The sequence below is a fragment of the Triplophysa rosa genome, linkage group LG19 (assembly GCF_024868665.1).
Source record: "Triplophysa rosa linkage group LG19, Trosa_1v2, whole genome shotgun sequence".
NCBI classification, from domain to species: domain Eukaryota; kingdom Metazoa; phylum Chordata; class Actinopteri; order Cypriniformes; family Nemacheilidae; genus Triplophysa; species Triplophysa rosa.
Genome location: NC_079908.1, coordinates 2,221,587 through 2,234,325, shown reverse-complemented (window position 1 = coordinate 2,234,325; position 12,739 = coordinate 2,221,587). Strand labels below are relative to the sequence as shown.

Here is a 12,739-nt window from a genome sequence, read left to right as displayed (position 1 = left end):
CTCAGTGCTGGAAAGCACTTCTGATGGCACAAGTGTATGTAACGCTTTCTAATCACAAATGGGTAAATCTCATATAGTATGTAGTGTGAATGGCAAATGTAGTAACTTCAGAAGCTTCAGTGGATAACCATAACAGTTCGCAATAGCACTTCATATGATCTGCTCACTGCAAATGAGTTTTCCTGCTTGCCAAAGCTTTTCATGTAATTGAAAAACAATCAGCCTTTGTAAAAAGCTGGAATAAAAATTTAAACGACAATCTGGCCTGCGTTTTGTTTTCAACCCTTAAATATAGGTAGTTCTTGTATATTGTATATCAATATCGTTCAGATAGGCTGATCCTGAGCTTAAATAGATTGTTGACCACTGGGATATAATGTAGTAAACCTTTCAGGTTTTCTCCAGACTCGAGTTATTGTTTAGATAACCCTTCTCCTCAGTAATTTGTGTTGAACTCTACTTTGTTTGTTCCTAGGCTCAGACAACTCTCACCACCAATGACATTGTCATCAGCAAACTAACACAGATCCTGTCGTACCTGAGGCAGGGTACACGTAACAAGAAACTCAAGAAGAAAGACAAAGGTAGCTTTCTTGTTTCTTTGTCAAAAGAGTGAGGTCGTTTCCTGTTCCTATGGTGTTAAAGTTGACCTGGAGTGTGTTGTGTGTGCAGGGCGTTTGGATGAGAAAAAAGCTCCAGAGGCTGACGTGACGTGAGTTTACACGCAGTCCGAATTTTTTCCGTTTAACAGCTCAAATTTTGCAATGTGACCCGAATGTTTGTCTGCAGCATCTTTGATGATATCGGAGATTACATTCCCTCCACCTCCAAAAGCAGCAGAGGCAAAGAGAAAGAGCGCCACCGTGAGAAAGACAGGGAGAGAGAAAGAGATCGTGAGCGGGAGAGAGAAAGGGATCGGGATGAAGAGAAAAGACGGCACAGTTACTTTGAAAAGCCTCAGACTGATGAGGAGGTCAGACTCTCCATCTTTCAAGAAAATCATTCTCATTTAATCAAACATATAAATTTGGCTCTAACATTTGGTCTAAATTGTCAAAAAATCTTTCTTGCTTTAGGCCATCGACATTGATAAAGGTATGATAAATGTTTTTATCTTCATACTAATTGTACTCTTGTCTAAGTTTTGTTGAGTTAAGGGCTGTGTTTGTCATGTTCACAGGTCCAGGCTCTGTGAAGGATCAGATCAAGCTAATCAATGAGAAGTTTGCAGAAGCTGCTCAGTGGCAGGGACAGGAAATATATCCTTTACCTGTGTCCCCATGTCACTATGCAACATACAGGAGGGCCCAGAGGTCGTGCTAGACCTTTTTATTGGACAGGCTCTTAAAAAAATCTGCCATAATCTGTTATTACCGTCACTGTAGTGCAATGAATGGGCTGTGGTGCACGCGTCCCTTCGTGATCGCGTTCAGCGCAGGGGTAGTAACGTTATCTCCAGCCACTCACAATCACGTTTGGTCCATTCACGATCACGTCCTGATGAATCGTAGAGGAACCACTTTTAGTGCTATATAGTACTTCAGTGGTTCTTCAGAGGTTCTTTGGGGTGACTGAGGTGCTATATAGCACTGTTTCTGTATAAAGAACCTGTTAAGCCCCTGTATGGTTCTTCAGCGGTTCTATATAGCACCTCAGTCATCCCAAAGAACCACTGAAGCACCAAAATATGGTTCTATATAGCACTAAAAGTGGTTCCCCTATGATTACGAGCCAAGAACCCCCTTTAGTGCTAAATAGCACCATTTTTTTAATTTATTTTTTTAGAGTGAATGAAACCTCTGGGAATGCCCACTGGGAGTAAAATTGACTGTACATATAAATTTGATTCTTGTGATAATCCAGTCTTGCATTATTTTCAAGACTACAGTAGACCTAGACTTTGCAAAACAAAACATGGGGGAACAAAATGTGAGTCTCTTCTGGCCAATGTAAAATGTTACAGTGCATTACTGATAATGAAAGTAATTCCTCTTAATCTGTGTAGAATTTACAGTTTCTAGTTATTTGTCAAGAATTGGGCGGGACATTAGAGTTTGTCACACAAAACACACGACTGTCAAGAAGAGTTTGTATTGTCTCTTTAACTTTTAAGCACTGGAAGCAGGCGTGAAGAGAAGAAGCATTTGGGAGATTTCTTTGGCATGTCAAACAGTTATGCTGAATGCTACCCTGCCACGTGAGTTACAACTGCATGCTTGCGTGTTAATCTGTGCTTTTCTGAAAGTCCAATTCAGGAATCATTTGTTTTAAGGACTTGAGAAAGTCGGTCATTTTAAACTTCAAAATCTAAAACAGGGTCGAAGTTTGCTTTAGTTTTGTGTGTTTGGACTTTGCTGTGATTTTTTTTTATTTCATTCTTTTTGTAGAATGGATGATCTTGCAGTGGACAGTGATGAAGAGGTGGACTACAGCAAGATGGATCAGGTGAGTGAAATTTTCTCTGAATTAATTTTGTTAGTTGCAACAGAGAAATGTGTCCTAGTTTTTAATCGATCTGTCTATTTGTAGGGTAATAAGAAAGGTCCCCTGGGCCGCTGGGACTTTGACACTCAAGAGGAGTACAGTGACTACATGAACAACAAAGAGGCATTGCCAAAGTAACACATCCTCTTTGCTGTTAGGATTTGTCAATATAAAATTGTGTTTTATAATTATGATGATGATGATTATGTCTGCAGAGCTGCCTTCCAGTACGGCATCAAAATGTCTGAGGGCCGAAAGACCCGTCGTTTTAAAGAGACCAATGAGAAGGCCGAGTTAGACCGACAGTGGAAGAAAATCAGTGCAGTGAGTTTGTCAGCTATTGATCTTCCTTAATAACAAATAGATTTATTGCTGTGCTAAATGTAGTTGCATAATACATTTACCAAACTAGAGCTGCAAACTGACAACTTATTTCATGTACTTAGCTTATGTACTTAGCTTAGCTTATGTCAGCAGCCATGTCACCCTGTTGCCCAAGACTGGTTTCCCACAGGTCAGTACCTGGATGGGAGACCTGCTGGGAAAACTAGGTTGCTGCTGGAAGAGGTGTTAGTGAGGACAGCAGGGGGTGCTCACCCTGTGGTCTGTGTGGGTCCTAATGACGGGGACACTATGCTATCAAAAAGCACCGTCCTTTGGATGAGACATTAAACCGAGGTCCTGACTCTTCTGTCGTCATTAGAAACACCTTGCCTACTGACTTCTGTTATGCCCAGTTCAGACTACATATTTTTTGTCTTTTAGGATAGTCACCTGTCAGACTATTCAAGTTTGACTAAAAATCACACGTTTTTCAAAAAACCTACTCGATAAAAAAAAACAATTACTTGATTGAAGGGGTGACAGGGCTATTATTGTTTCTTTTAGATGTAATGCAATGTGTATACACGATTTAAGGTTCAAAAACGCTGTATTCTCCACAAACCGTGCATGTTTGTATCTCCTCTTTGCCCCGCCTCTCTGAAAAGCACAGATTTTTTACAAAGCTCATCGCTCTGAAAAGCGAGGTGTGCTATGATTGGCCAGTTAACCAGTGCGTAGTGATTGGTCGAATACTGCAAGCGTGTGACGGAAATGTAACGCCTCTTACCATATTCGGAACATCATGTTCCCAAGCAATTGTACTGACAGGTGATAAAATATCACCAGCACTTTCCTTATCAATTCGAGCCCGAATCTGATCCGGAAAATGAAGATGATTAAGGCAATACATGAACTTTGCCAGCGCGACTTGAGCAGGATGTAAAGGATTGGTAAGGTTTTTAAAAGATATAAGATGTTAAATAGTTAAAAACTATAGCTAACTGGTTTACCTTTTATATACGACGTTATAAAGATTTGCCGTTAGTGATCAACCAGTGTTACCAGTGTAAATAAAAAACAATGTTGGGTCTTGAAATAGATTACTTTTTTATTTTACTTTACTTTTCTTACTAAAAAGTTAGAGAACCCCTGGTATATAATAAACATGCAGGATTTATCAAGTATGCAGGGGAGACAGATGGAGGTCATGTGTATTGTCAAAAAAGAACAAATATATAAAGGACTTTCAAAATCATGTTTTAAACTATACAGTGCATGAAACTATAGAGTTATGCGTTTTCAATTTAATCGAGACACGCTTTGCATCAAATACAATGTGAGTTTTGTTAATTTTGCAATAGACGATAGCAACAGCATAACGAGAACAAAAATGAAGATTCATAGCAATAAAATGTTTGTTACATGTAGCTGTAGCTATGACTTCGATTTAAATGAGGACGATTAATAGATGCCTTTACTTTTCCATTTTGCAGCATTTCCAGATTTGGCGAGGTGTATGTAAACTTTTGACAATACTAAAACTAATAAAAACTCAAGGTAATGATTTTTGAAAAACAACATTAAAACAATTTATGCCCCACTAAAATGAACTAAAACTAAACTGAAATAAAAAAAACAAATTACAAAATTAAACTAGATTGTAAAGTTCGAGTACAAACTTTATGTTGGCTTGACAAAGTCTGTCCTGAAGAGTTTGAAATAGTTTGAAAGGTTTTATCGTTAACCTTTTTCTAACATGATGGAAAAATAATGTGTATAAAAACCGGGCTTAGTATGTTGTTAGCATGATTAGCATGTTTGCTAATGAGATTAGCATGTTTGCTAGCATGAAGCTAACACGATTAACATATTGTGTCTCTACAATGTTCTGATACAGAGATATAGGTATTGTTAAACGGTTGCTAGGCTAAGCTGTTTGTTTGCTGTGGGCGTGGCTTGGCATATGCCAATTGGTGATGCTCTAAGCCAGGGGTCACTAACTAGCGGACTCCGGTCCGAATGCGGACCACGAGATGCGTCCGTCCGGACCTCAAAAACTTTTGACATAATAAAAAAAATGAACGCCTAACATTATTCTAATGCAATCAAATTTATACCAGGCACATGAAGGTCCGCTCAGTAGCCGTTTGGGTCCTACGGCGCCACGGACAGTTAACATATGCGCACTGTCACTACTTTCTTGAGACGTCGATGAGTGAAGAGAGGCGAGACGGACTCCCTGCACAGCGTGCAGACATATGTAACTGTCAGTGACTGAAAAACAATGTCCTTTTCAAAAGTTATAAAAGTTGACGCCGAAAACCATGTTTTCCGAGATGAATGGGTCGAGAGATTTGCATTTATTCTTCCTGCATCGACATGCACGAGACCGGTTTGTCTCATTTGCTCGAAGTCTGTTGCGGTTGTCAAAATTGGAAACCTTAAACGGCATTATGAAATTAGACATAGACACTTTGAAGAAACTTACCCGCAGCAGTCCGAGGTAAGGACACGGAAAATATATTAGCTCAAAGCCCAGTAGGAGCGATCTAATCGGGTCCTCCCTCACTCATTTACCGCCCAACAACCAGCATATGAATGTTCACTAAGAATACAGTGGGTCTTAGGAAAACATAAAAAGCCCTTTACTGATGGGAAAAGAGTGCATGGAGGCTTCTGTGAAACACTTTTAGAAGGAAAATAAAGACATGAACTAAAATAAAATATTAAACAAACCCCCTTTCAGCTGCAACAGCCACAAGAAGAGCTGAAATGTTATCAGATGATGATCAGTCACAACTTGATGCTGCTATTTGTTAATCTCAGTTCAGCAGAAAACAACACTTTCGTTTTCTTTTGTTGTTGAATGTTGAAATGAATGTATGTTCAGTGCAGGTTTAGAGATTAGGGCATTTTGCACATGTTCCTTCATTATATTGTTGTCAGACATTGTTATGCCATCGTATAGATATAAAAAAACCATCTATTCATATTTTTAGGTATTTAATTGTCCGGACCTCGGCTGGTAAGGAGGGTTCATTTACTGGACCTCAAACAATTTTAGTTGAAGACTCATGCTCTAAGCTAATGAGTGAAACGAACCAACTCCTGTGTCTCTACGATGTTCTGTTGCAGAGATATAGGTTTTGCTAAACGGTTGCTAGGCTAACCTGTTTGGTTGCTATGGGCGTGGCTTGGCATCTGCCAATTGATAATGCTCCATGCCACAAGTAAAACGAACCAACTCCCGTGTCTCTACGATGTTCTTATGCAGAAATATAGGTCCTGGGATACTGATTGTTTGCCTGAGTCAAATGAGCCCACCCCCTTGTCTCTACAACACTGTGTTGCAAAGATATACAAGATATGCAAAGATATACAAAGACTTCTTATAATGGGAGTCTATGGGATCGGTTGCTGTAAATGGTTGCTATGGGCATGGCTTAATAGCTTCATGATGATCCTGTGACACTGATTGGTTGCCTGAGTCAAATGAGCCCACCCCCTTGTCTCTACGACACTCTTCAAACGTGGTAACCCACAAGTTTCTACGACATCCTCACTTTGAGTTATGAGCTGTCAAAGTTTGTCGCAATGTCAATAGAATTTAGGTGATTTTGAGCGTCCGGTTTTCGAAAACCAGAACCCGGTTCAGTTAGAAAAGATATAGCAACTCAAGTCAGACCAGACTTAAGGTTTGTGGAAAGTTTGGTGGATGTAGCTTGAAAGCTCTAGGAGGAGTAGCAGTCAGAAAATTGGGGGATCAGAAGAATAATAATAAGCTTAGATACAAGATCAGTATGTTGGTTCTGTCAAGCCAACATAATAAGCTTAGATACAAGATCAGTTTGTTGGCTCTGTTAAGCCAACATAATAAGTTTAAGTACAAGAACAGTATGTTGGCTTGACAGAGCCAACATAACTAGATAGGTACATTTTCTGAAGAAAATGTGAGTGATGCTTTGTGGCAAACCGCGGAACTGGGCACTAGGGTGATAACACATTAAGCCACGAATCAATCTAACCAACCCCTATGTCTCTACAATGTTCTGATGCAGAGATATACATATTGTTAAACTGTTGCTAGGCTAATATGTTTGGTTGCTATGGGCATGGCTTGGCATCTGCACTTGATAATACTCTAAGCTATGAGTGAAACAAACCAATCCCCGTGTCTCTATGATGTTCTGATGCAGAGATATAGGTTTTGCTAAACGGTTGCTAGGCTAATGTGTTTGGCTGCTATGGGCATGGCTTAGCATCTGCCAATTGATGATGCTCTAAGCTAATGAGTGAAATGAACCAACTCCTGTGTCTCTACGATGTTCCTATGCAGAGATATAGGTATTGCTGAATGGTTGCTAGGCTGACATGTTTTGTTGCTATGGGCGTGGCTTCGAAGCTTAATGAAGTTCCTGGGATACTGTTTGGTTGCCTGAGTAAAATGAGCCCAACCACATGTCTCTACGATACTGTGCTTCAAAGATATCAATATGGACCTTTTATAATGGAAGTCTATGGGATCGGTTGCTAGGTTGCTGTAAATGGTTGCTATTGGCCTGGCTTCATAGCTTAATGATGATCCTGTTTTACGCCTTATATGGGCATGTTTCCTGTCAATGAGGAATTTTGGGTGGCTCTTACGCCCCAGGGGTACAACTTACACCCCATTGTGAGCCTGATAGCCTCTTCAAATGTGGTAACCCGCATGTTTCTATGAAATCCTCGCTCGGAGCTACGACCCGTCAAATTTGGGCGCAATGTTAAGTCAATGGGAATTTTCAGGTGTTTTTTTGCCCCCCTATCGAACACTCCCCCACCCGATCGCTTCCAATAGTCATAGCACACCATTCCTCAATGGGCCGCTCGATTTGAGCCCTCATTCATGGGTCTAATGCAAAAAAAATCTGTATCTAGTTTTTTAATGGCAGTCAATGGGCCCATTATAAGTATACAGAAATTTGGGGTGGCTCTTATGCCCTAAGGGTGCACCTTATGCCCCATTGTAATGTATGTTTTTACAGAGCCTGATAGCCTCTTCAAATGTGGTAACCCGCATGTTTCTATGAAATCTTCTCTCTGAGCTTACGACCTTTCAAATTTCGGCGCAATGTTAAGTCAATGTGATTTTTCGGGTGTTTTTTTGCCCCCCTATCGAACACCCCCCCACCCGATCGCTTATAAAAATCATAGCACACCATTCCGCAATGGGCGGCTCGATTTGAGCCCTCATTCATGGGTTTACGACAAAAGCTGCGGGACAAAGAGCGAGCCGAAAAAAAAGTGTAACAAGAATAATTATTATAATAATAAGCATGTTCGAATAGTAATAGTGAGCTTTTTCAAAGCATCACTAATAAGTTTAAGAGAACAGTATGTTGGCTCTATCAAGCCAACATAATAATAAGCTTAGAACAAAGAACAGTAGCCAACATAATAAAAACTAGTAATTTGTTAAAACTGTAATAACCCTGCACATAATACATAATCACATTGATAACATTTGATTCATTACATGTTTGTGTTGTTGTTATTATTTTGATTACCTACAAAACAGACATTTGACACAGTTTTACTTAGAGCCTGTGGTTCCAACTCATGACCGGAATCTTTTCAACCGATCTGCAAATCCAGGGTCAATCTGGGCCTTGATTATAAAAGTGGCATGCATTGTTCTGTGCAGTGTGATATGACATGTACAACTAGCGTTGGACACCATGTATACACTGTTACAAGAGTAATGACTTGTCAAACTGAGCTCATTTTAGTCCTGAGCCTGATTTAGAAGTTTTCTACTAGCACCTTATACATTTTTTCTTTGCTTTTTTAAGTTTAAAGTAAAAAAATTTTTTGAATTGAATTTATTTTTATTTGCAGATCATTGAAAAGAGAAAGAAGATGGAAGCAGATGGGTGAGTGGATCTCTTTGTACTTTTCTCTCCTTTCGGCTGTTTATATATTTACTGTTGACCTTTGCCTTGTGTGTTTGTGTTTTACAGGGTGGAAGTGAAACGACCAAAATATTAAGACTTCTTAAATAGAGCAAAGTTACATGTCTTATTCCAGCTGCATGTATATGATACATATTGTAAAAGTAAATATGTTGCCGTTGTTCCACATGTGGTGTTTTTGAGAAGAGCAGTTGATTGAAATATTTCATTTAACAAATAAATTGGAGAAATTGTCTTAATGGACTTCTTACTGATCTGAGTCTCAGTATTGGTTAGCTGTGGTTTTTATTTACTATTCACTCTTCAGCTTAATGAGGCACTCTGTCATCAGAGCGCTGATCGGTGTTAGACCAAATCTGCTGGAGGACTGTTCATTGTGACTGGATTTTACGAAGTTAGGCAGCAGTTACACTGACAGTCGGGGGCCCTAACTGTTTGAATAAACACATTGAACATCGTTTAATTTTGCATTGGAGTGTGGACAGATCGGTCGGTCACAATGGGGAAAAGTTTTCGATAGCTGGCTGAATATAAAGACTGGCTGGCTAAGGATTTTGAAATGATATTGAAAGCTAAATGCAAACTTTGTGTGAAATATTTTGACATCTACGACATGGGTGAGGCAGCGATTGTAAGCCCATATGCAAGGGAAAAAGTACAGTCTCCTCACAACGACTAGCTAAGGTGACAATGCCTCAGCATCACTCAATCAAAGAAGCAAAAGATCAGAGGCCTACTGCACAAAGCGAGGTGAACAAACTCCGGATTGCAGAGTAAAGCCTGGCTCTGACTACAGGATACTTGGCCAGATTTTACCCCGATTTCCCCCTCCCGAGAACCATTGAAAAAATCTTATACATGGCCTCGATCGGGTCCGATGTTCGGTACATATTATCATGTAATGTGAGGCAGTTACAGATCAAATCTTACACCTCCCGACCTGGTCTGACAAAAATCGGGGCTGGCCCGATCATATCAAACATGTATTTTTAATCGGGATGATGACGTTGGTACATTTACAACAACCAATGAGAGACAAGACTGCAAGATGACAGCGTGACTGACAGAACAGTAAAACTATAAACGCAGTGCGTTGGATTGCAGAGATGCAGATTTTAACAGTTTGTTTAAATATGGCAAATTATGACAAATACAGTGGCAAGAAAAAGTATGTGAACCTTTTGGAATTTCATTGTTTTCTGAGTAAATTTGTCATAAAATGTGATCTGATCTTCATCTAAGTCAAGGGTATTGACAAACATAATGTCTAAAAATAATAACACAAAAAAATCTGATCTTTCATCTTTATTGAACACACTCATTCAACATTCAAAATGGCAGTGGAAAAAGTAAGTGAACCCTTAGAATTAATAACTGGTTGACCCCTCCCTGGCAGAAATAACCTCAACCAGGCGCTTCCTGTAGCTGTGGATCAGACCTGCACATGGTTGAGGAGGAGTTTTAGCCCATTCTTCCTGGCAGAACTGCTTTAGCTCTGTCATATTCTTTGGACGTCTCATGTGTATGGTCCTCTTCAAGTCAATCCATAGCATCTCTATTGGGTTGAGGTCTGGGCTCTGACGGCCACTCCAAAAGGCGGATTTTGTTTTTGTGAAGCCATTCTGTTGTGGACTTGCTCCAGTGTTTTAGGTCATTGTCCTGTTGCGTCACCCACATTCTACACAGTTTCAGCTGACGTACAGACATTCTCACATTATCCTGAAGAATTGTCTGATATACTTGGGAATTCATCTTCCCCTCAATGATTCCAAGCTGGCCAGGCCCTGATGCAGCAAAGCAGGCCCAAATCATGATGTTTCCTCCACCATACTTTACAGTTGTGATGATGTTTTCATGACGATATGCCGTGCCCTTTCTACACCAGATGTAGTGCTGTGTGTTTTTTCCAAATAGTTCAATCTTAGCTTCATCAGTCCACAAAACATTTTGCCGATACCGCTGTGGAGTGTCAATGTGCTCTTTTGCAGACTTCAGGCGTGCAGCAATGTTCTTTTAAGTAAGCAGTATCTTCCTTCGTGGTGTCCTGCCGTGGATACCCTGCTTGTTCAGTGTTTTATGTATTGTAGACTCATGAACTGAGATGTTAGCAAGTTCCAATGATGCCTTCAAATCTTTGGCTGTCATTCGGGGTTGTTTCTTTACCTCATTGAGGAGTCTTCGTTGTGCTCTTGGTGTCATTTTGACTGGGCGCCCACATCTTGGTAGAGTAGCAACAGTCCCAAAGTGTCCCCATTTGTAGATTGCTTGCCTAACTGTAGACTGGTGAATTTCTAAAGTCTTTGAAATTACTTTGTAACCCTTCCCAGCTTATGTTAATCAACAATCCTTGATCGTAGATCCTGTGAAAGCTCTTTTTGGTGAGGCATGGCTCACATAAGCGTGTTCTTCTTGTGCAGAGCAAACTCCAAAAGTTTGAGGGGTTTTTATCAGTCAAAGTAGCTGTAGTCCACACCTCCAAATGTATTATCTTAATGAGACTCCAGGTGTGCTAAAGCCTGACTCCAATTACCTTTTATGAGGTCATTAACTCAAGGGTTCACATACTTTTTCCACAAGCACTATGAGGTTTTTTGGTTGTTCTCAATAAAGACATGAAAGATCAGAAAAAGTTGTTATTATTTTAGACACATTTGTCAATACCCTTGACTTAGATGAAGATCAGAAAACCATGAAATTCCAAAAGGTTCACACACTTTTTCTTGTCACTGTACCTCTATAATGCGTCCTTAAATTTGTCGCTTCGCAATGTCCATTATGTTCTGTATTTTACATAGTGAACACGAGCTGCTGCTTTATTTAACTGCTACTAGAAACCAAACATCCTTGCATGACCACCTGTTGACATAACGCCATCCTACCACTAGATGTCCCCATGTCATCACATTATTTACAGTACATCCGCTTTCTGGTGAAATCACGTGATGCTGACGTCTTGATGCCATTCTCCTTCTGTGTGTGCTGCAACCAGATTTTATAATCGTCAGGATATGAAAACTCCTGTAATCTGAGCTAGTCTTAAATTTCGGGTTCACAAAACCAAATAAACCCAACCTGGGGCCTGTTCCATAAAAGACACTAAGAAAAGCGGGGATTAAAGTCCAAAACCTGACTTGAATGAACCAAACTCATCAGTCACGCTTAATTCGGTTCCATAAAGTGAAGTTGAAGATCATGTGATCTGACTAATTTGAGTCAGGTTAACCTATTTCAGATAATTGTGTGTGCATGCTAATATTCAGCAGCCCTACAAGTCGAGCTTTAATCTAATCGATCCGCTAAGGAAAAGATAGCGGTGATTGGTGCTCTTCTTCTTCTTATGTGTTTAACGGCGGTTAACATCCAGCGTATTGGTGTATTACCGCCACCTTCTGCAAAACGTGTGAAGAATTGAAAGGTTCGAAACTGGTACCACCGCTGCAAATAATGAAACCAGAGGGAAAGATTGGCAAGAAATTCCTAAATGACTCAATGCATGCAGTAAGTATAAAGTGTTCAAATATATTCATATAGCCTATTTTAATACAAATAAATTAAATAATACTATATAATAATCTTTGCTACAATTTATTCAAACAGTAAGCAAGGAAAAGGGTTATTAAAATATCTTGTACAAAAATGTTAAACCTACATTACTTGTTTTTATTTTGTATAAAATGTATTACAATTCAGTGCTCTTTAAATGTCTTAAAGAGTTTAAAGCAGTGATTAACAGAGTTTAAATCTTGATTTCAGATAACCATCTACAATTCAGAATAATGTGTCTGTATGTTCACAGGTTAGTTTAGGTACAGAAATCACTGTTTGCACATTAGATTCGAAGGCCCACTTGTGTGTTGAGGGGCTCACATTGTGTGTATTTTGCAGATTGTCTGCAGGACACTGTAGACTGGGACCACATGTGACAAAAGGAAAATTTAGTCATAATAACAAAATGCCAATAGTACCCCGTCAAATCATTT

At 39.6% G+C, this 12,739-nt stretch overlaps 1 protein-coding gene across 1 annotated transcript in view; it reads left to right on the top strand.

Annotated features, from left to right (window-relative positions):
- The window catches only part of ik (IK cytokine), a 66,633-nt gene extending 57,631 nt beyond the window's left edge, over positions 1–9,002 (top strand). The window contains exons 10-20 of the mRNA XM_057359558.1: positions 476–584; positions 673–712; positions 790–973; positions 1,077–1,095; positions 1,181–1,259; positions 2,117–2,197; positions 2,388–2,445; positions 2,530–2,618; positions 2,700–2,808; positions 8,686–8,720; positions 8,808–9,002. Coding sequence (XP_057215541.1) covers positions 476–584; positions 673–712; positions 790–973; positions 1,077–1,095; positions 1,181–1,259; positions 2,117–2,197; positions 2,388–2,445; positions 2,530–2,618; positions 2,700–2,808; positions 8,686–8,720; positions 8,808–8,835 — 831 coding nt within the window. The 3' untranslated portion in view covers positions 8,836–9,002. The remainder of the gene's footprint in view (positions 1–475; positions 585–672; positions 713–789; positions 974–1,076; positions 1,096–1,180; positions 1,260–2,116; positions 2,198–2,387; positions 2,446–2,529; positions 2,619–2,699; positions 2,809–8,685; positions 8,721–8,807) is intronic.
- Positions 9,003–12,739: the final 3,737 nt, after the last annotated feature.